Source organism: Mesoplodon bidens, assembly GCF_964165515.1.
Source record: "Mesoplodon bidens genome assembly, chromosome: 15".
NCBI lineage: Eukaryota > Metazoa > Chordata > Mammalia > Artiodactyla > Ziphiidae > Mesoplodon > Mesoplodon bidens.
Genome location: NC_138171.1, coordinates 10538578 through 10562304, shown reverse-complemented (window position 1 = coordinate 10562304; position 23727 = coordinate 10538578). Strand labels below are relative to the sequence as shown.

At 50.5% G+C, this 23727-nt stretch overlaps 1 protein-coding gene across 6 annotated transcripts in view; it reads right to left on the bottom strand.

Annotated features, from left to right (window-relative positions):
* The window catches only part of NFATC2 (nuclear factor of activated T cells 2), a 160063-nt gene extending 138256 nt beyond the window's left edge, over positions 1 to 21807 (bottom strand). For 3 of the 6 annotated variants that reach the window (XM_081257300.1, XM_081257298.1, XM_081257299.1), the window contains exon 1: positions 21491 to 21651. In XM_081257300.1, the coding sequence (XP_081113426.1) occupies positions 21491 to 21560 (70 nt within the window). In that variant the 5' untranslated portion in view covers positions 21561 to 21651. Of the gene's footprint in view, positions 1 to 7538; positions 7649 to 17161; positions 17182 to 21490 lie in introns of those variants that run through there. The other 3 variants (XM_081257301.1, XM_081257302.1, XM_081257303.1) reach the window with 3 other exon arrangements.
* Positions 21808 to 23727: the final 1920 nt, after the last annotated feature.

Below are 23727 nucleotides of genomic sequence, written 5' to 3'. Positions count from 1 at the left end.
TGGCTATTTCCTGTGCTGGGCAGAGAGGAAAGAGGAAGTCCCTTCGTGGGGGGAAGCCACAAGGCATCCATCACGCTGCACTTTCCAAGGCTGCCTCTTCCTGGCCCTGGCTCAGGGGGTCCTGGGGGGCCAGGGCAGGACACCTGGGGAGGTCCTGCCTCTCACAGAGGCAGCCACAGGGAACCTTGCAGCCTGCGAGTCAGGTCAACTGAGAAAGCTTTTGCAGCTGGCCAAGTTCTGGGGCCGAGGCAGAGGCCCGATGAGTCAGAACTGATGGTACGTAAGTTAGATAACTTGCTGTGATGCCGACTGAAGCCCAACAGCCAGTGGCTCCTCTCCAAAGAGCATCTTCTCCTAAGACCCAGGATTCATCTAAGGCCAAGGCAAAGACTCTCTCCTCCAAGGAACCAATGCTCTCAAGAAGTCAGGCGAGCCAGAAGACATCTCAGAGCCCATCGCCACTGCCACCTGACACTCACACAGCCCTGCGGCCTGCACTTAATCACAATGCCTTGTGGGAACCTGCCATCACCACCCCCATTTCACAGATGAGAAAACACAAGCGCAGAGGATCAAAATCACCTGCCCTGAGGCACACCACTAATAAGGACTTATGCAACTTTTCATCCATTTATTTGGCAACGATTTATTGCATGCTTGCTAACGCCAGGTACTTTTGCTTGGCCAAGGTCACGCAAGTAGGAGACAGCTAAGTCAGAGTTTCAAGCCAGGATTCCCTGATTTCAGATCTGGTGCTCTGACTTGCTGAGCCAATGGCCCCTGGAGTTGGGGGGAACATGTACCCCAGGAGGCACACACGACAATCCACTGGGATGTAGAAAGAAATACAGGAACAGCAGAACTCCCGTTTATATTCTGTCTTTTCCCACTTTCATTTTTGTTGCATGTTTTATGAGTATAATCCCATTAGGACAGCAGTGAACATACAAAGGATAAGTATATAAATATCAAAACACACGAGGTGAAGGCACCCCATGCTGGTGTACAGGGGACCCAGGAAAGCTGGAGTCAGTGAGATACTGGCTGAGCTGTAGTGCTGAGGGCAGAGACCTGGGATCCTAACTGCCTGGGTTCAAGGCCTGCCCTGCCATGTACCACTCAGTGACTCTCAGCAAAAGTTAACTGACCCCCAAGGAGTCTGACTTCACCGGTCCTGGGTACAGCTGGAACAGTCTAGCGTGTAGCCAGGATTGAGGACCACTGGCTACCAATGCTGCATTTTTCAAATTTATTCAACCCCATCACCGTACCGGACTAAAAAGCCTCAGGAACCAACTCAAATAACACAGCTTTAAGATTTTAAGAACCCCTACTCCCGATCAAAAGCTAAGGCCACCTTAAGAACAGAAGGCCTTTAATTTGGAAGCTGGGATGGCATGTGTGCAATAGTAAAGCGTGATTAAGGCAACTTTCTCCCTAGTCCTTTTGATTCCCTTGACAAGGCCGCGGCTCAGATCAGCCCTCATTTCACCTTTCCAGCTGCACCTGGAGACACTATTTGTACAAAGCAGGCTTATTAAGGCCTGTCCTTAACTCGACACAGACGGCAACGTCTCTGAATGTCACATGTGTTTAGTGAACTGCTTGCTTAGGGTAGAGCTCTATTTTTAGTAAGCACCAAAAAAAAAAAACCCATGATACTATATCCCAGCACCTCATTTGTCCCAATTTGTTTACCAGGCTGTGTCCCACATTGGCCTGGGGGCCAGGCAAGGGCAGGACCACATCTCATTCACCTCTGTACCCCTACAGGGCCTGGCACAAAACCAGTGAGTGTTTGCTGAAAGAAGGAGGTTTAAATTGTGCCCTGTGAATGGGTTGAGAGCAGGTGGCCCTGAGTCGAAGTGCAGGGGACATTAGGGCTCCAGCAGGGCCTGTGACCCTACCTGGAAATGGTATAAAAGGTGCGCTGGGGGCAGAGGGGATGCTGGTTGGGGTGGGGGTTTGTGGAGGGGGGGAGCAGTGCAGGAGGGTGTGCACACGTGCAGTGTGCTCCTACAGCGTATGGGACCTATGGCTTTTATCAGCCTTTCAGAGGGCTGTGACCCGACAAGTTTAAGGATCACCAGAATAAACTTTACAAGCAATGACCAGGAGTCCATTTTCCTTTCTGAAAGGTCAAAGTTAACACCACGTGCATCGGGTTACCAGGAATCAGAGGAGGGACACACCAGACCCACTGAGGTAGACTAATTTCTTCTACAAAGAAATTAAACTTCTGATCTGTCTGCTCACAGCCAGCACACCTCTCCCCTCCAAGGTGGGCCAGTAGCACTGGTCAGGACTCCCGTAGCCCTGTCTCCATTCTTTCTATCAATATTAGTGCGTACTTAGCTCTCTCCCTCAGTAGCAAAAACTAAGAGTTTACTTTGAATGCCTCTAGGCAAATAAATCTGAAAATCCAGAGAGGTGAAATAAATAATTTCTTAGAAAGATAAAGTTTACCAAAATTGACTCCAGTAGAAATAGAAAACGTAAACAGACCAGTTCCCATAGACACAATCAAGAAAGCTATGGCAGAACCACCCCCATGAAAAGGCACCAGCTCTAGATGGTGTCACAGAGGAATTCTATCGCAACTGTAGAAACTGGATAGTCCCAATAATACACATGCTGTTCCTGAACATAGAGAAGGAAAGAAATTTAAACCTAACAGCATGCCAAAAAGGACATTACAGACAAATATCACTCATACATACTGCTAAAAGAAATCTTGGACAAAACATTATCCGGTAGATGCCGGCCCCGTCACCGTAACAAAGTAACACACAGTGAGCAAGTGGGGTTGATACCAGGAAATTTCAATATTAGGAAATCTATTAATATAAGTGATCTTAGAAGAATAAAATCGTATTTTTCCATAGGTGCTCAAACGTCTACGGCATAACTCAACTCCCATTCTTAATCAAAACTCTCATGAAAATAGAAATGGATGAATACTTCCTTAACGTAATTAAATACATATGTCTTGATTCCAAAGCCAACACTGAAGGTACTCCTGCTGGGGTCAGGAATAAAGCAAAGATGCCTACTTTCCAGGACCATGTAGAAGCTACTAGAGGTACTGGACAATGCAATCAGAGGAGAGAAAACAATTAGAGGCTCTAACTCACTGAGGGCAGGGACTGAGTCTCATTTTCTATTATATCCCCAGGATCCAACACCATAGGTGCTCCATAGTCAGATGGATGAGAAAATGAATAAGGACTCACATTACTGAACACCTCTATTAACAAAATCAAGGCTTTAATAAAAAGCTAGTAAGAAATCACACTCCATGTTAACTGATTTAGATGGGTTAAGCCACTCAAGGCAAAAACAACACTATGAGGTGAGTCATGTGACAGCTGAGCAACAGAGGTCCAGAGAGGTTAGATGACTTTTCCAAGATCACTCTGTTGGTAAATGTTTTAAATTCCAGTCTTGCATGGTACCAGGCCCCTAACAAACTGCCTTACATGTGTCTCTCATCAAGAGAGGGAATGAGGAACAGAAGACAGGCTCTGGAGCAGGACTGCCAGGTTCATATTTCAGCTCTGCCGTTTACCAGCCCTGCTTTCTTGGGAAAATTCCTTGACCTCTCTGTGCCTTTGCATCCTCCTCTGTAAAATGAGGGTGACAACAGTGCCTACCTGCTAGGGTTGGAGGGGTACTACATGAGCTAATGAACATCTGCCACATGTTCAAGCTCCATAAACTGAGCACCCGACTTCCCCCAAATTCCCTAAGTGCCGACACCAATCTCTGACAACATCTGTCCCATGAGCAGTCCTCCTCCCTCTTTGGTTTTTTTTGCCAAGCCCATGCCCGGAGTGAAGTACAACACCTCATGTGCATCATCAACATACTGTCACCTGGGACAAAGCCCAATAGCAAGATAAGGGCTAGTGTTGGCCCTTGGGGCGGTCCATCATGTGGAAGAAGAGAGAGGGGACTGCTATTAACATCTGGATGAGCCAGACCCACATCTGGTACAGCTCGCTTTAGCCTCTCAAGGCTCCCGACATCCATTCTCTTCCTGAGCCATGATGTTTCTGTGCTGCCGACTTCCCAGCAAGGGGTCATTATTCTACAGATTTCAGAGCATAATGCCTCACTCCTTAAGTGGGGCTGCACACAGTGACCTCTTTCCAAAGAGCACAGTTCAGAAAGGAGTAACCTTACAGTGGAGGAACCTGCCAAAGGCTACCTCAGCCAGGTGATCAAGGCCATCATCAGTAGTGATAAATCATGTTGATAGTAGGTACCCTTGATATGATGGGATGGAAATGGTCACTTTACCTCTGTGGTCCTCCTCTCCCAAAACCCACAGCCCTGTCTAACCATAAGAAAAACATAAGACCCCACTGAAGGGACATTGTACAATGTACTTGATCAGTACTCCTCAAAACTGTCAAGCTCTGGGCTTCCCTGGTGGCGCAGTGGTCGAGAGTCTGCCTGCCGATGCAGGGGACACGGGTTCGTGCCCCGGTCTGGGAAGATCCCACATGCCGCGGAGCGGCTGGTCCCGTGAGCCATGGCCGCTGAGCCTGCGCGTCCGGAGCCTGTGCTCCGCAACAGGAGAGGCCACAACAGTGAGAAGCCCGCGTACCGCAAAACAAAACAAAACAAAACAAAACAAAACAAACTGTCAAGCTCATTAAAAATAATAATAATAAACAACAGTCTGAATGTGAATAAAGTATGGACTTAGGTCCATAATACTGTGTCATAATATTGGCTCATTAATTATAACAAATGTATCAACTAATGTAAGATGCTCATCATATAAGGGGGCTTGGTGCAGTGCTGGGTATATGAGAACTTGCTGTACCATCTTTACAACTTTTCTGCAAATCTAAAACTGTTCCAGAAAATAAAGTTTATTTTTAAGAAACAGATTCTGGGGCCTTCATTGTGGTCATTTAGACACCCATCTGGCAGCCACCAAGCACCCCTTGCCAAGAAAAACTATAAAAAGCACCTCCCATCGGATTTGGCTTGGAAACTGTTCCCCCGGAAATCTCCCCCCACTGCAGGAAAAAAAAAATTTCGTTGATTGTGAATCTGGGAGGGGTGTAAGTATTAGTTCCCTGCAAAACATGAGTTTAATCTTAACAAACAGCAAGACCACTGATGCTAGAGGGATCGTTTGCAGATTCTTAACTGTATCTTTTCAAAGCAAAGGATGGCCTCCGGATTGCAACTCAAGACTGGTCTCTTTGGCTGGATAATTATTTCCACCTCCAGCCAAATTAGAGAATAATTACGAATTACCATCTTCACTTGGTATCCGAGTGAGGGCATCTCCGAAATCAAAGCAAGCCCCTCACCTAAGGAGTTTCACCTGAAGACGCCGTGGAAGGAAAGTTAAAACTTCTCTGCCTAACCCAGCATCTCTGGGAAACAGCAAGCCCCGGAGAGTCCGGAAAAGGCTTCCTACACACAGCAGGCAGCACAACCCCTTCCTGCTTTCCCTAATGCAGCCAAGCCCAAGTGCATCTGGAAGTTACCACCAGGCCTGCCCCAGAGGCTTCAATAAGCACTGGCTGGGCTAGGCTGTCAAAATCAGGAAGCCTGGTTGGTTTTGTTTTGTTTTTTCCCAAGACAACCTGCTAACCAGAAAAATACAGTGAGGTTGGGTGTGCGACCTTCTCCTTCTGACCAAGGGTCCTGTTAAACACGTGAAATGACGGCCCAGTCTGGGGAAATCCCCGGTCCCCAGCGCAGAGCGCACTTGAAGGCACCGACCGACAGGTCGCTGAGGCAGGAACAGCCTGCATCTTCCTGAATCCACAGGTCGGCTCCCCTCAACCGCCCACAGCCATGATGACTGCGGGGTGGGAGATCCCTTAATAAAGCTCGCACTGAGCCATGCGGGGGGATGTGCAAACAGCGGCAAACCCGAGGGAGGAAATGGGCCAGCCGCCTAAGACGAAGTCAAACCACCCTCCAGCAGTAGATACAGACAACCTCTTCCTTAGTGTCAACACAAAGTCCCCAACGACGGGCTCGCACGCGGTGGTGCCCGGAGGTGGGAGGATCCGCTTCACCTGCCCTCTGTTTGCACCAGCCCCTTCCCACGAACTCCATTCTCTGGCTTCCTCATCTCCTCCCTCCAAAGGCAAACCGGTAGCTTCCGCTGCCCTCTGACGACCAGCAGCAGGCAAGAGGCCAGCTGAGACCCCTGCCACCCTTGGCTTTGCTACCCGTGACAATCAGGGAGAAGTAACTGGAAACCAACGCCCTACCCGGCAGAGTGAGCCTAGCGCCCCCTGAAGGCGGCTGCAGTCCCTGACGCCTCGCGCCCTCCCTCTCAGCCGGGGGGAGAGGCAGCCCCCCGCTCCAGGCCCCCCAGTAAGTGTGACACGTGGGGCAAAAGGGGGCCCTGTGTCCACTGCCCAGGCCCAAGCCCCAGCCCGGGCTCGGAGGCCAGGCCGGGGCGAGCCTCCACCGACCTTCGATAGGATTCAAATAGTCATAATCGAAGAGGATGGAGAAGTCGAACTCGTCTTGGGAGCTGCGTCCAGGCTCCAGGCCCGGGGCGCCCCCGCCGTCGGGGTCGGCCTGCGGCTCCTGGGCGTCCATGGCGCGCAGAGCGGCGGGAGGGCGGCGGGCCGGGGGCGAGGGCGGGCTCGGCTGTCTCCTGGGCCCTCGTCGGGGGTGGCGAAGGAGGCAGGAAGCGGGGCGGAGAGGCGGGTGGAGCGGCGGGGTCACTGCCCTCGTGGGAACGCACGCCGGGTCCGGGGACGGCGCGCCTGGAGCAGCGGGTCCTGGACGCTCCCGCGGGAGCCGAGCGGCGGCGGCGGCGGCGGCGCGGGCTTCCTGCTCCGGGAGGCACCTGTTGCAGCCCGGGGAGGGGAGAGGGGAGGCGGGGACAGCGCGGCCGGGTCGGCGGGGGCGGGGCCGCCACCCAGGGACCCGGGGAGGGAGGGGGGAAGGGAGGGGAGGAGTGGCGGGCGGGCCCAGGAGGAAGGAGGCCGCCCCCTGGCCCTGGCCGCACTACCCGGGCGCCGCGCGTAGCAACCCGCCGGGGCCACCGCCAGGCCCTCTGGTGCGGCCGCTGCTCCTACCCTCCCCGCGGTGAGCTCTGCGCCCCTGCCGGACCCAGAATCCGGATGAGAAAGCCTCTTGTCGTTTGCCCTCTATGACCGGCTGATCCCAACCTTTTTCCTCTTTTCCAATCTAAGGGGGCGGGGCGGGGGATGGGGGGAGGGAGTGCACCCACGCCCTTCTCTTGCAGACTCGGGTCTCCAGGTGCCTCTCTGCCCACAGCTGTGGCATGATTTTCACCTACATCAGTCATCTGCGTGCCCCTGAACTCAATTCCCAGGACCTGGGAAAGAATCAGAGATACCCTCAGAGCGCAAGTCCCACCTTTACATCTATACCTCTTGGCCAGCTGACATGGGCTAGGTGCCGGGGACCCAGCATGAACCAGACACTGCTGGGGCTCAATTTCTGGTGGGGGAAGAGTCATGCAGGAGATAAACAGGGGAGCAAAGATCATCCCCGTAGGGTGTCAGGAGAGAACTCACCAGAGATATAGGGTAAAGGCTGGGGGTTCACGAGGCTTTGGTCACTTCGGTGGTCAGGTAGGGCCTCTCTGGGAAGGTAGCATTTGGTTGAACCAGACTGATGGGAGGATCTGGGGGAAGAGTGTCCCGGCGGTGGGAACCAAAAGAAAGTAAGAGCCAGAAGGTGTTCTCGTGTGGGAGACCAGGAAGGAGGGCAGTGCAAGTGGAGAGGTTGGCAGGTGACGAGTACGCCTGGACGCTTGTTAAAAACACAGATTCCCAGGCCCCTCACTGGAGCTTCTGAAACCCTAAGTCTGGAGTAAAGGCTCAGGGTTGTGTATTTTGAAGCATGCACCCAAGGTGAATGTTATGAACAGGTACATTTGGGGAACAGTACATAAGAACCTACTACCACCCCCCATGAAACACTTCCAGGGGTCTCGGACCAAGTTAGCTAAAGTCAGAAAACAGAGTCACAGAGGTAAAAACGGTGCGATGAGAGCAGTGGCCTCAACCCTTATGGCAATTAGCATCACCTGAGACAGTTTAAAAAAAAAAGTCTGTTTCCACATTTCAATCCAAACCCACTGAACTGGATCACCCAAAGCTGTTTTTTTGTTTTTTGTTTTTAATGACCTCAGATGAATCTAAAGGGCAGCCAGTGTTGAGAATCGCTGGATCAGAAAAGTAGGTGGGAGAGGTTCATGGAGTCCCTGAAAACCACAGCTTGATCTCAGCTGGGGACTGACTCTAACCCTTCCCCACGTGCCAGAAGTATAGAGAAGATGCACTCTTCAGGGGGAGCCATCTCTGCTCCGTTAAGGGGTTTGTGTGACACTATCAATCATCATTCATTCCACAAATCTTTACTGGGCACCTGCTAGGTACCTGGCACTGCTGCAGATCTTGGGGATGCAGCCGTCAACAGGACATGGCCTCTACCCTCATCATGTTTCTATCCTGTTAGCAAAGAGACACAGCAATGAATAGCGCTTTCCAAATTGCACTTAGACCAGTGGCTCTTAACCCAAGCTACACATTAGACTCACCTGGGGAGCTGTTCATAAACTTCAAATGGCTGGGCCCCAGGAGGGGCCAGTTATAATCAGAACGTTTGAGGCCCAGGCATCAGTACTGTGTAAAAGCTCCCCAGATGCTTCCAATGTGTGGCCCGAGGTGAGAATCACTAATTTAGACACAAACTCCATTCCAGGGTCCTGGGCCTGGCTCAAGATTTATGAACTTTCAGAGTCTTGGGAAGCACTTTCTGGCTGTCAGAGCATAAACAAATCCTCTTCTTTGTTTCCTAAGCATAAGCATACGTATGTTGGGTGTATCCAACAAGCATCTTAGGGGTGGCTGATAAATTTAGGTCGAGGAGAGGAGGTAACCCAGCTGCGACACTTATAGCCAAGTATCTAGGAGATGGATGCTCTTGGGTCCCTATGACAGGACTCAAAATCCAAACCCTGAAACTTGGTCAGGGATCAACAAAGGAACCAACCAGTCCTTGTGATATAGAAAAGGAGAAAGGCTGGTGCCATCCTCAAGTCTCCCTTTTCATCCCTCCATCCATGATGAGTAAATGCCTCTAATCTAGTGGACATCTATCGATTTTGCCTCCCTGGCATCATTCCCCACTTCTTCTGATAACAACACCCCAGTGTGTTCCTTTGGGAAACTACTCTTGATACAATCTTGGTAAAATTATCAACCCAGCTGTCTCATACTACCCTGGCAAAGAAGTGAACAAATGATCCAGGCTTGGCCAATTGGAGAATTTTATCTCCACTAGCCTGTGAGACCCATTAGGGCAGGGGTCATGAGTGCCTCATTCACAGCTTTATGTACAATGGATGGGTGGATATGCAGATGGATAAATGAATGGATAGATGAGTGGATGGATGGATGGACAAATGGATGAATGGATGGATGGATGGGTAAAAGAGTTTGTCCTTGTGTATATAAGATCCTTACATTTCTCTTTAAGGGCCCTCCTCCCTGAGGCTTCCTCTGGCCACCCAACTGTTTGGGCAAGCATCTAAATTCTTACCCCCAACTGATATCTTCTTGAGATATCCAATAATGGGATGAGATAATAAAGATAAAAATCACTTTACAACTGATAAACTGCTACAAAGACTTCAGCCTTATGAGAATGGTTCAGGACATCCTAAATAATACTCTAATTGTCTAAGTTGTTCCTCTGAACAGTGGATATAGTTTTAAAGTTTCTAGGATCTGCACCAAATCAGAGTTCTTTAAGGGAAGGGGTTCAAAGTAGGCCCTGACCCATAACAAAGTTTCTGCTAGAGCAGTGGGAAGTGAGAGGGTTTTCTTCTCTAAAGGCCACTTTGAAGGGTGCGGCTTGGGTGGGGGGGAAGGCATATTTTCATTTCCAAAATAAATAATTTGTGCTGTTCAAAGCAAGGGCTAAGGGCAGAATACATGACCTTTATGCATTCAGAGGCCACAGCAGGAAGGTGGGGGGTGGGATGGCGGCCTTGACAGTGCAGCTCTGTCAACCTTCCCTCTGCCCTGCCACTGGCCTCCTCGCGGAGGCCCTAGCCTTTTAGTTCTTCTCCGGGTTCCCCAATAAAAGTGCAATGGGAAGCTCGTGAGGCCACTGAGAGTTTGAAACTCCTAGCACACGTCTGACCCTGGCCCAGGAATTCAGCTCCATTCAAAAGCATTTACTCTAGCGTACAATTACGAACTAAGGTAAGTGCCATGAAAGGAAAGAAGAAGATGCCACAGAGCTTATATCAAGGAAACCTGATGTTGACAGGGAATTCAGGGAAGGCTTCCCTGGGGAGGTGATATTGAAGCTGAGAACAGAAGGTTGAGTAGAAGTTAGCCAGAGAATAGTGAGGGGAAGAACTAACAGCCAGATGGGAAAATATGTGCAAAGGCCCTGAGGCAGGAGGAAGCAGGACGTTTTGGAAGGACTGAAAAAAGACTGGAGTGGCAGGTGCTCAGGGACGGCCAAGAGGATGGCGTGAGGAAAGGCTGGGGGGTGAGTGGGGCCTGAGGGCCCGTGTGGAGAATTTTGGACCTCAGACCAAAGAGGAATGACTCAAGTGTATGAGGCACATACATGACAAGATCATATTTGGGGTTTTAAGCAGTTGCTCTGGGTCCTGCGTGGAGAAGAAACGGCAGGGGCGAGTACTGAAGCAGGAAGACCAATTAGGAGGTTCATACAGTCATCCAGGCAAGAGAAAATGGGGCGTGAACTATGGTGAGGGCAGTTGAGATAGAAAACAGTGGAAGCACATGAAAGATACGCATACTCTCATCCCTGAGTTATCTCTTTTCCTCTTCCAGGCTACCTCTTAGAAGGCAGCATAATCTGATTGCACGTGAATACAAATACCTGAGGTGTACCACCCTCTGGGGCCCTCCCACCCCACTCCAGGTGGCTCTGAGGCCCCTTCAAGTTGGCCCTGGAGGGACCCGCCCCCCCGACGCAGAGCTCTGCTCTCCTTTCCCCCTTCTGGTATAAAGCTCATTTTTAGCCTCAGCCTGGACCCCTCCCCTGAAATCTGAGCTCATATATCCCACTGTCCACCCAGCATCTCCATCTGGGCATCCAACAGGCCCCTCAAAATACACGTGTCCAAACCAACCCTGTTATCCTCTGAAACCGCTCCTCTCCCACTGTTCCCAGCTCAAATATCACCCTCCCATTCATCCCATTCCCCCACCGAAAACCAAGGAGTAAGTCCTTTATTCCTCGCGTCTGCTCACACGCACGTGCAAACCCTCGGCAAATCAAAAACCCTCAAAACGTAACCCAAATCCCACCGTTTTTCACCAACTTCATTGTTCTTCCTCCCACCCCAGCAATCCTAGCCCCCCACCATCTCTCACCCGGACGAGTATGATAGCCTCCTCCCTGGTCTCCCTCCTCCCTCCTCCCTTCCACATTGGCCCTTAAATGGAGCAGCGAAAGGGATCCTTTCAAAATATACATCCGATAAACCTCCCATGGCTTCCCATTAAGTTGAGAATTAAACACAAGCACCTTGGCCTACAAGGTCCTAGATAAACCACCCCTGCCCCAGCTCCCTTTAGGTATTATCTCCTGCCATTTTCCCTCTTCTGACTCCCTTCTGCCACCCTGATCGTCCTTGAAAATGCCAAGCACGACCCCACCCCAGGGCCTTTGCACCTACTATTCCCACTGATTTTTGTCACTTCCTTGCTTTGTTCATTCCTCAGCTCAAATGTGAGCTTCCATGACCATCCCCATAAAAATAGCATCCCCTGGCCTCCTCTGTCCTCTGACCCTGCTTTATGTTCCTCATAGCCCTTATCTCTGCAGCATGTTTTACTCATAGGTTCATCTTTTACTCATTCCGAACCCCACATCCTGACAACCCCCATCGCAATAAAAGCCTGACTATAAGTAGGCACTGAAACGTGTTTAATCCAAAAAGTAGGAATTTTCTTTACCAGATTCCAAAACGCGATCTCCCCTCAGTTTAAGCACATCCTGGGATTACCACCCTAGTTGCTAATATTTTAATTTATAGATGGATGCATTTGACTCCACCAGGGCTGGAACCAGAGTGAGGTGAGTGAGGCAAAATTTAAGAGGGCACCAAAAACCTCAATAATCGAATATATTATGTTTTCATGAAATGTTTTTTAAAAATCAAAATTAACGCAAAAAAATCCATGGTGAGCAAATCGTTACATTTTGAATAAAGACAGAATCAGTAATAGTGCTGTGCAGAGTTGTACTGGACCCTGAAGCAAAGGGGAGATGAGTAATACTGATCCCGTCTTTATTTAAAATGTTTATTTCTATTTTTGGTTCATCTTGGATTTTTTGCATCAATTTTGATTTCTAAAATATTACATGAAAATATTATTCATTTTGATCACTTGAGTTCTTCAGCAACCCCTTCCACGTTGCCTCCCCACAAAGCCATTTTCCAGGAATGAGCTCCTTATGAATTGGGGGAACAACGAGACAGTTTCAAACTTGACTTTCACTCCAATCTATGATCGACATCATCTTTTAAAGCCCGAACAGGACTTCTCTGCTGTGAGATAACTAATTTCCAGGAGGCAATTTTAGCTGAAGGCAGTTTGTTGAAATTGGCGGCCCCCGGGACAGCCACTGAGGGGGAAAGCTCTAGGAAAGCAGGGATCCACTAAAAGCCAGAACCCAAATCAAGGTGTGGACTGTAAGAAGATGCCACATCAGACAGCAGTGGTGGTCACAGGTCTGCAGTAGCACGGCCAAACCCATCCTGCAGGCATAGTGTGTTTGGCCTTGCCCATAATTTTTTTTTTTAATCTGAACTAACCGTTTTTTAATTGAGAGGTTTCATTTAAAAATCCAAGGGTCCAGTGTCTCCCCAAAAATGGGACGATCAGGCCACAACACGCAGGGTCTGTATGCCCAGGTGGATCCGTCATCTGGGGCTGAGTAGAGGCTGCCTCCTTCAGACAATCCTATTGCTCTCAGGCCACCACTGCCCCACCCAGCTGCCCCTGTCCGTCCCCGTGAGCATGTGAGCTCGAGACCTTGGTCTCCAGGCTCTTAACTCCTTCCCCCTAGGCCCTGCTCACCTACTTTGCCCTGGCTTTGTTTGTCCTCTTCATTCCTTGCTTCGTAGCGCGTTCCCCTCTGCCTTATGGAACTGATATTTAACAGGAGAGCACGATCAGCCCACTCACCTAGCCCTTAAACTACCGCCCTTGCCTTTCATTAAACAGGAGGTGCCACCATCCCTCTGCCAGGGGAGCTTCATCTTCTACTGCATCAGAGCCTTAACGGCAGGCAGCAGAGGGTGGATTAGGTAGGGGGTGCAGCACTGGTTAGTCTTTGCCCGGCCCCACAACTACTTCTCAACCATCTGCCTTTTCCCTCTCTCCGCCATCACACTTCTGTCACCCAGGCTGTCTTCCTAGATGACCGCACCCCCAGTATCGCGATGCTCATCTCCATCCTCTCTCCTGCCCTGGTCTGGCAGACTCGAACATCTGTGTCGATTTCATCATCTTTGAAGTCAGGGAGTGACGCAGACAAGCAAGCTGACTTCGGGGATCTCCAGGCCACCCTCCACCAGCCTCCCTCGAGCACAATCACACCCCAGAGCATCTCCCACCCCACCCCCCCAGAAAGCACATGGCATCGGCTGTTGCCCTCTCTCTCTTAAATTCCTCTATCAGCGCAGTCACTAGACTTCATGGAAACTTTTAGTTCCTTTGCATGTAAATGGCTTCACACACAGTTGTCTCTTTATCTGACTTTGAAAAAAAAAATCTTTATCTGACTTTCAAATGCAAATGAGAGCTTCTTATATATCTTGGATATTCTCCACACCACGTAGCCAGTGTCTTGCGATAGCAGGTCCTCCGCAAACCCCTCTGAACTCATGGGTTGAGTGATTGAACTAGGTCATCCAGAAAAGACCCCGAAGATTTGGTAGGAAATGGATTTATCCCAATCAGGAAGGACACTGGAAGGTTAGTAGGTTGAAGGAAAGTAACAAGTTGAATTTAAAACAATAAAATAATAGTGTAAATGGCAGCTGACAGGAACTGACCACTTTATATACACCGAGAGCATCACAGCCATGATCTTCAAACCTCAAAGCACCCGCCATGTGTAAAGATTACTATCACCCCCGCTGTTCAGTTAAAGAAACTAAGGCACGGAGTAGGTTGTGATGTTACTTTTGAAGTCACACATGCCACCACGGAAGTGGTTTTGTCCCACACCAGTCTGATACTCATTACTGAGTCACACTGTTCCTGGGTTATTAGCTAAGGGTGGATGCACTAAGGGACATTTTTGGACCAAGATGAAACAGTGCGAAAAGTCTTATAACACCCAGTGATAGCAGAGAGGGAAAGGGGAGCTGGCGTGGGGAATGCAGGCTGGGCCAAGAGGAAGACCCATTGGGAGCCGTTCATATCATTCGCAAAATTAATAGCATCTACCCTCAGGTGCCAAAGACAGGGGCCATCCCTGCAGAACCCCGGGGCTCAAGGGAACACAGTTTGAGAACCGAAAAGGAGAACGCTCTACAGACAGGGAAGTACCAACTCCTCCCCACTTCCTCCTCCCCACACTGGTCCCAGGCCCTGTCATCTCCTGCCCAGGCCACCACCTGTAGCCATCATAGCCTCCCACCTGTATCCTAAGCATCCACTCTTACCTGGCTAAAGGACATTCTCCACTTAAAGGTCAGTAGGATCCTATGAAAAGGCTAATGAGCTCATACCCTCTGCTGCTTCAAATTTCCCCAATGCCTCTCCATTACCATGAGAATGAAATCAAACTGCTCACAAGATCCTGCTGGGTCCTGCTCTGGTTCGCTTCCTTGATCTGTCTCCTATCCCACTTCCCCTCTTCCCCTTTCTGTTCCTGCCACACTGGTCTTGCTGTTCATTGACTACCTACCCCAAGCACATGTCTCTCCTCAAGGCCTCTGGACTCTCTGTTCCTTCTGCCTGGGATGCTTGGCCCCCAGATCCTGTACAGGCAGATCCCTCACCATTCAGAGGTCAATGAATAAGACATCTCTTTAGAGAGGAGGGGACCATCCAGTGTGAACTGGCAAGCCCTGCTCTTGTGTGTTGAACGATTTCCCTCTCCCAAGATATGTTCAAGACCTAACCTCAGGTACTTGTGATGTGATCTCATTTGGCAAGAGGGTCTTAGCAGATATGATCAAGTTCAGATGAAGTCCTTCGGGCTAACGGCTCTAATCCAATGCCTGGTGTCCTTACAGGAAGAGGACAGGACACACGTACACACAGGAAGAAGAGGCCATGTGAAGACAAAGGCGGAGAGCACAGGGATGCAGCTACAAGCCAAGGAACACCGAGGACCACCAAGGGCCACGAGGAGCTAAAAGAGACACAGAAGGATCCTGCCCTAGAGCCTTCAGAGAGAACATGGCCCGCTGACACCTTGATTTCACACGTTTTGTCTCTGAGACTATGAGAGAGTAGATCTCTGTTGTTTTAAGCCACCCAGTTTGTGGTAATTTGTGATGGCAGCCACAGGAAACTCATACACCCACGCGCTACACACCCGTATATACTGAGTCATTCGCAGCCCTGTTCCCCTATTTTGGTCTCTAGCACTTAACACCACTCCACACTATCTTGGATATTCCTGGTTTGTTCCCTTGATGTTTGCCTGCTGAGGGTAGACACCAGCAGTCTTGTTCACTTTATCCCCAGCCTCTTGGAGGGTTACTGGCACCGAGTCGATGCTCAAAACGATGAAAATGAATTAAATGGTCAAGGGGGCTTCTAAGAGGAGATGGGAATGAGGTGGGCCTTGAAGAAAGATGTGAGAAAAGGGAGTGGGGACCCCGGGTGGAAAGACTGGCACGGCCGAGGCAGAGGAAGAAGTGGACCGTGCCAAGGAGTAAGCAGGCTGGCGCGGACTGGCTCTGACAGAAGTGGCCGCACCGGAAATGGGAGCGCTGGAGCGTCGGGCCAAAGAAGCACCCGGCGGGGCTTTGGCCACTGAGAGAGGCTCTGAGGAAATGAATCTCTGTTGGCAGGTTCCAACCGGAAAGGGAAGGGATGGGGGCCGCCAGGAGCTCCTGAGAGGCCCAGAAAGGCAAGGTGGAAGGCAGGAGGAACTCCCACTGCAAACTGCGGAGGGCGGGCTCCTGGAGGGGCTGCGGCCCCCCTCTCCAGCTCACCGTCTGGCCGGGTGATCCTGCTGCAGGCAGCAGGAGAGATAGGCCCGTGCGGCCCTTAAATGCTGAGCTTTCGGCATCAGCTCTGTCCTCTAAATGCCTTGACCACGCCCTGTCTTGGTCTCCTCCTCTTGAAATGGGAGGATCATATTCCGTACCAACCTCTCAAGTTATTTTGTGAGAATCCACTGAGAGAATATCTGTAAAGTGCTTGGCCCTACGGTACGTGTCTGGTAGGGAAAACAGATCCCCTTCTGCTATGATTATTCAGCCTAACAGGGTTCAACATGGTGGAGTGCGATTGGTTCCAAGCTTTGCAATTAGCGATGTGACCCTGGGGCGGTGGCTACCCCTCCCTGTGCAAGATGGGGTAATAACTGGTTGAGGACCAATGAGGCGGCCCGTGGGAAGCTCTGGGGATGGGGCCTGGCACATAGGTGGCACTCAATAAGTGCTGGCTGCTGTTTTTGTTGTTTGGGGCTGACTCATTCCAGAGAACAACATGAGAGCATGTGCCTGGTAGGTGACCCAGCACGAAGTCCGCCTAGGTCACCAGCCCTTGGTGGGAAAACATGGAAGTCAAAACCTCTGTCATTGTCAAAAGGAGGCAGAAGCGAGTGAGCCAGAAAGATGGCACAGTGCTTCAGAGTTTGTCTTTTTTTAATAATTTTTTTTTGATGTGGACCATTTTTAAAGTCTTTTTTGAATTTGTTACAATATTGCTTCTGTTTTATGTTTTTTGGGGTTTCTGGCACGTGGGATCTTAACTCCCCGACCAGGGATCGAACCCACAACCCCTGCGCTGGAAGGCAAAGCCTTAACCACTGGACCACCAGGGAAGCCACCAGAGTTTAAGTCTTAATTCTGTGGCCTTAACAGGTCATATCACCCCTACTGTGCCTCATTCATTCATTCATTCATTCCACCATCCATTGAACAAAAAAAGTACTGAGCACCTACTAAGTACCAGGCACTGTTCCAGGCACTGGGGCCACAAGGGTGAATAAGACAGTTGTGGTTTCTGGTTCCTGGAGTTCAAGTCTGGAGGAAGACAGAGACAGGGCATGGACAACGACCACCAGTGTGATGAGTACAGGGTCGGGTAGCGCCAGGGTGGAGGCCCAGGGAGCCCAGAGGAGGCCTCCTCTCTAGTCTGGGCAGTCGGAGTCTCAAATTCCTGTTTTAGCAAAGGAACAAAAATAGGAACCTGCCTGGCTTCTTCCAGGTTAAGAAGTGAAATAATCACTCATGTGTGTAGTAAGTGAGAGGCAGCCAATGAGAATATGTGTGGGGAGGGACTTGATAATTGGTTTTGTAGGTTGGATTTTTGTGTGTGGGGGGGGATAAATATTGAATTAATGAATTGTACACTAATAATAACAGCACTTAGTAATTAAGTGGGTACTTTGAGGTTCATATTGTTTACTAAAAGATTGAAACTCTCCATAGATTGGTAAGTGATGGCTGTCATCCCCCCCTCAAGGGCCTCTGTTGCCTTGAGACCTTCTCTACAATTCAGCAAATAAAGGGTTAAAGCCTTGCCCAGCAGGGGAGTCTCTTGGGACCCTGCTCCTGCTGTGCTGATTGGTTGAGACTTCAGCTGTTCAATATATCAACCAATATTCCAGACAATATTACTATTGCTTTTTTATATGTGGGGAAACTGAGGCACGGGAGAGTGAAGTTACTTGCATGAGGTCATGCAGCCAGCACATGGCAGAGCCAAGATTTGAACCTCTCACTCAGATCTCAAGCTGTTGACGTCTTGGGTGTAGAAACGTTACCTGGGATCCACTGGAGATTCACAGAAACAGGAGACCTGGCCCTGTCCTCAGGAAGCTTACAATCCAGCTAAGGAAAGTCTTAATAAAGGCAGTCGGAGGAGCATCTGGGAAAGTAAGTGATTCTCCCTGAAGTTCTGGGAAGAGAAGGAGAGACCTGGAAGGCCTTGCTGGAGGAGGGGCCATCTAGGTAGTAGACAGGGAGGGGCTCAGCCAGGAGGAGGGGCCCTTGGACGGGGTCTCAGTTCTGTGTGGACAGAAAGTAGAGCTGGCTTTACAGCCTCCTGGCCATATGGGGACTTTTCTTCCTCTAGTGGAAATGAAAACACTGTGCTTTCATTTTCCTGAGGCAAGGCAAGGAGCTCTCCCTGACTCACCCTCCGCTTGGGACAAATCAGTGGCTGCCTCAGTTTCCCCGTCTCTAAATGATGCTCATACCCCCCACATCTTCCCACACTTCCTCCTCTTCCAGGATATGTCAAGGAACAACACGGTGTTGGCAAAAAAGCCCAGGACAAGGCTCTGGTCTTCCTCAGTTTCCTCATCTGTCAAATGATGTGATTAAAAATTATGATAACATTAGTAAGTTCCAGAGACAGCAGAGCATGTGGCCAAGGGCCTGGGTTCGAATTACAGTCTCCAGCACTTCCCTGCTAGGTAGCACTCAGCCAGTTACTGCCCCTCTCTCTGCCTCACTCCACTCCTCTGCGAAGGAGACACCGATCACGGCACTTGCGGTGTACAGTGGCCCTGACAATTAAAAGACTTGACACTTGCAAAACACTTTGCCCTGTCACTTCCAGTCAATACTCATAATACGGCTGCTCTCACCCCTGTGGAAGGCAACAGAGCCCTTACCGTGCGCCAGGCATTGTGCTACGAACTTACTGTGTGACCATGGGCGACGCTGGCTCTCATTGTCCTCAACTGTCAGAAGATAATAACATCCAGTGTGTATTAACTGCACGTTAAGCCCAGAGGTAGTGTTTTATATGCATGATTTCACACGATGCTCATGACACCCCTGTGAGGTCATCACTATTCCCTTTTGCAGGGGAGGAAATGGAGGCTTCACAAGCCATAATCTTAGCCCAATCTGTGTCACTGTGAAGCTCCAATAAGTTATAAAGTCCCTTGATGAGAGGTTTAAAGTACTGCATCTCTTCAAAGAATTTTGGCCGTGAAATCCAGTTTCTATATCAATACAAGTTATTGTTTTGCATTTGCAATAGGAATTGCAGCTAACGTTTATCCAGCGTTGACTATAAGCACGGCAGCATTTTAGACGCTTTACGTGCGCTACCTCACTGACTCTCACAATCTCTGTAAGGGAGACATTGTTATTGGCTCCATTTTACAGATGTGGAAACTGAGGCCCAGAGAAGTTAAGTCACTCGCCTAAGATCACACAGCTGCAATGTAGCTAAGCAGAAATCCTAACCCAGGCAGAAGGCAGGGAGTTCGGGTCTGGGAGTGAGCAGAGCTCACCCTGGGTTTGTTTATTCCTGAAATACTTTCCATCATCCCACTTCAGATATAACTGAACACACCTCTTTCAGATCTTCAGTTTTTCCCAGGGCCTTGACCCAAAACTGCACAGCAAGGTCAGTATTTTCTTACCATGCAAATATTTCTGTTTGCTATTTAATGACCCCACCCATCTGCAGGCACCCTCAGATCTGCCCCTACGCTCGTGGTGGTGTTTGAGTTTGAAGGGCCATTTGGGTTTCCCTCAGGAGGCCCCAGTGCAGGGCACGGTCGAAGTGCCTCTCACTCCAGCTGCCTTTGATGCCTGGAGTTGCATTCTGTGTGCCCAGTTGCTCTGGCATGCCAAGCGTCGTTTGCCGGGAACAATGCGGTGCCCTGTCTCCCACATGTGGACACACAAACTGGCACGCACGTTCTCACAATCCCTGCACACATGAGCGTGGGCTGGGGAGGTTAGGCGATGCACATGCACACACAGAATACACACACTTCACTTCAAAACCTTGAGAGAGGACCAGGTTCACAAACCTGGAGCAGAGATGTAGCAGCGTCAACAAAATGTGAAGCTTGTGTGAGATCACACAGTAAAACAGACGTCCAGTTTCTCTTCCCAGCTCTCGCTCTCTCTTTCCGAATTGACCTAAAATTGGCGTTTGTCTGTCCTCCCACCATCATAACATCAAATACTGTGTTTCAGTCTATACGGCAATAAAAACCAACTCGCGTCCTTAATATATCTGTCGCCTGTCTCAGAGCATCCCTTTTACAGGTGATGCAATATTAGTAACATTTTTTGGCCATTATGTCATAGGCTTAACCACTAGCAGAGAACAGGATAAACTGGTACTAGTTAAAATATTCAAAGCGCTGGCAGGGTCTTGCTTTCAAAAGTGCAACTCAACTAAAAATATATGTCACTGAGGTCCGCTGTGGCAAAGCGCACCATCTACCTAACCCGAGGCATTTGGTCCCACTCCGGTTTTCAAAAAAAGCCCCTTAGGTTTATTTACTGAAATTGTCATTTCTCCCCCGCCCCAGAACTTTAATCAGCCACGCAGAACACAAAACCTACATTCAACTCTGATTTTATGACACGAAGCTAACTCCTCCTACGCATATTTATTTCATTTAACTCTTGCAGCCCTGCCCTCCGGGCAGTGTCCCCCACTATTTGCAGGGCTGGCCTCTGAAAAACACATCACATCGCCTGGTTTCCACTTTTAAAGTCAGATTCATTAATGTACAGCCTAAACCCCTCCACAGTCCCAGCCAGATGGGATATTTTCATATCATATTTGTATACGTTAAGCCCCTCCCGTAATATCCAACTAGTGTGATTCCAGGACAAACTCCAGGACGAGGGAAAAAGAGACAGAAACACGGAAAATAGAGTGTAATCGGATCGCAAAACAAACTGATGGTACATTGCACTTTAAAGGGGGAGCGGGAGGACGGTATCCATGAGACACATCAAAAAAACGGGAAAGAAAATTGTTTAAATGTCCCAGAGCATCTGCTGCTCTGTTAAAAAGCAAAGTCTTCATTACTAGATTTACTAAATAGTAAAATGCCAAGCCTGTTCTCCTAAAAGAAAAAAAACGCTAAATAATGATGATGATAAAATGATGATGATAATAATAACACAGCTGAATGGCATCCGCTGTCAAAAGTCCAGCGCGGAAATAGTTAAGCAGCCCGCGGTTAGTAGCGAGAATCCCTCCCGGTGTCCCATGGAGGGGACAATCCTTTTGACAGACTGGCCTGGGGAATCCCGCCTTGGGACACTTCGCTGCCCCCGCGGGAAGTGGTCTGAAGTCGGCTCCCCAGTCTCCCCTCCTTGGCCAGGGAGAGGGCGCCTCTCCTCCCGGCCACGCTACCTGTGCGCCCTGGGAAACCGGAGTCCCCGGGCCTCCCCGCGACCTCAGCCAGGAGCTGAAAGCGCTGCCCGGGAAGAGAGCAGAAGGGAAAGGGCTGAGAGGTGGGAGGAGGAAGCGTCTGGAATAGAGGGGGAGTCAGTTACCTTGGTCCACAGACCCCATGATGCGGAGGGGATGGCAGTGCCCCAGTCTGAACGCAGCCTCTCTCTGCATCTGGAGGGGATGGGGTTTCGGCGCGCGGGGTGAGAGGGGTCTGTTTGGGTAGACGAGGAGCCAAGGGGGCGCCGTCCTCTCTAAAGCATGCTCGCGGGGCTGCCCTGGCCGAGGAGCCTGCGAGCGGCCCGGGAGCTGCGCGCCTCCCGCCTCCAGGCTCCCGGCTCCCGGCGCGGCGGAGTCGGCGCGGCTCGGCGCTCCGGCTTACTCGAGAGGGAACGCGACTTCCTTCCCCGCGCTCCGTGTTTATAGGCTTTCAATGCAGTAAAATAACGGGATTCCCTCACTGTTTCCTCCTGTTTATCCAGCGCCATGGAAACCACTGGATCCCGTCCATCTCCAAAACTAAGGGCTTTCCTGCAAACTTCACACTCAGGAATCCATGACGTCGCCTCCTCCGCGGCCAGCCAGCTCCGTGGCTCCCTCGGCCGCCAGCACAAGTCCCTGATTGTTCGGGAGAAAAGTCAGGGAGAGGGAGCGATGCGGGCGACGGCGAGGAGAAGGGGGTGGGGGCGTGGGAGTGTCCAAGTCGGCCTTGCAGGAGCTCCAGGAGGCTGTTTGCAAGGATTGCTCCAGCCGCCGCCTCCCTAGCACGCTGCAGCTTCGCATAAATCATACCCAAGACTCCCAACCCCCCCCCGCCCCCCCACCCCGTTTTCCAAGCGGGCATCTCTCTGAGAAAGCCGCCCAGGGCTCAAATCAACACCCCAGGTGGTCGAGACCCCCGGACACTGACCCAGGGGCCCTTCCCAGTCCCTCGGGGCCTCTGGCTGCCCAGATTTTTTGAGCTCAGGGCTGATGGGGAGGAGGAGGGAGGGGGAAAAGGCGGGGGGAGGGGGAGGAGGGAAAAGAAATAAATAACGGTGCCTTATGTCAACTCTCCAAGATTTTTTTTTCAAAGAGGTCTATTTTTAGATTCATTTAGAAAACCCAAGGTTTCCAGTGATGCTCAGAGGCTCCAGCAATAATGAAATGGCCACAGAGACGCGGAAACCAGGCAACCCATGTGTTTACACATGCTCTGAATAAACAGGAAAATAAAGGGAAGGGATGTCATGAACTTTGCACAGCCTCCAGAAGAAGGTCCTGGGGATGCCACGCGTGTCTCCCGTCAACAGGCCACAGACCCCGGAAGGCTGGTGGGGAGGTCCTGCTGTCAAAACACTTTTTCTGAACATAGCCTGGATTTGCCTCTTCACCCCCGTGCAGGGTGGGGAATCGGGGGCCCCCAGATAAAGCCAGCTTTGAAAATGGCCCTTTCAGATGCTTTTGTGGGCTCTGATAAAACTGGAGGTCGCACCAAGGCTGGTGACTCATCAGCCCCTCCCCACTTTCTTACAGACAGACTTGAACTTGAAGACGCGTTGAGAGGAGCTGGCTTCATCTGGGGGAACCACTCTGTGTTCCACACCTTGACCCACAAGAGCCTCGCTGGGCTCTCAGACACGACCACTCCTGCTGGAGACGCGGTCCCACAAAGCCCCCGAGCCCACCCACCTCGCTTCAAAGCCTGCTTCAGCCAGGGTGGCCTCCAACTGATGTAACACTGTCCCCTCAAAGAGCAGCCACACCTGCCCACCAACCATGCTACCTTACCTCAAACACCTTGCAGCCACCCTAGAAGCAGGGGAGCCTTCTCCCCCACTTTCCAAAAGAGAAACCAAGGCACAGAGAAGGCAGAAGCCTTGCCTGCTGGTTTCCTTGGCAGATACTGGAGTGCAGCCTGGAAGGCCATGGAAGAGATTCTTTTCAAGGAACCCTACTGAGGAAGTCCCATCCCCTGAGGACTCTGAACCCCATCATCTGAGGCAAGAACAGGGTGACCAACCGTCCTGGTTTGCCTGGGATTGAGGTGGTTCCTGGGAGGCAGGACTTTCAGTTTTAAAACAAGGAAAGTCTTGGGCACAAATGAAACTCAGCACTCAACTTCCTTTCGCAGTGATCCACGCGGCAGGCAAACCTATAAAGCTTCGTCTCTGAAGACAGCCACCATACATAGCAGCGCTCTGAATAGCAACTCCTAACTCAGCACCTACTATGTACCAGGCCCTGTGGTAGGGTCCTCGATCAATTCCTGTCCCTTGACCCCCTGCAAAGTAATACATTGACACTGGGAGGGCTTAGCCCAGCACTGTGTGCGAGGGTAGCCACTAGCCACATGTGGCTC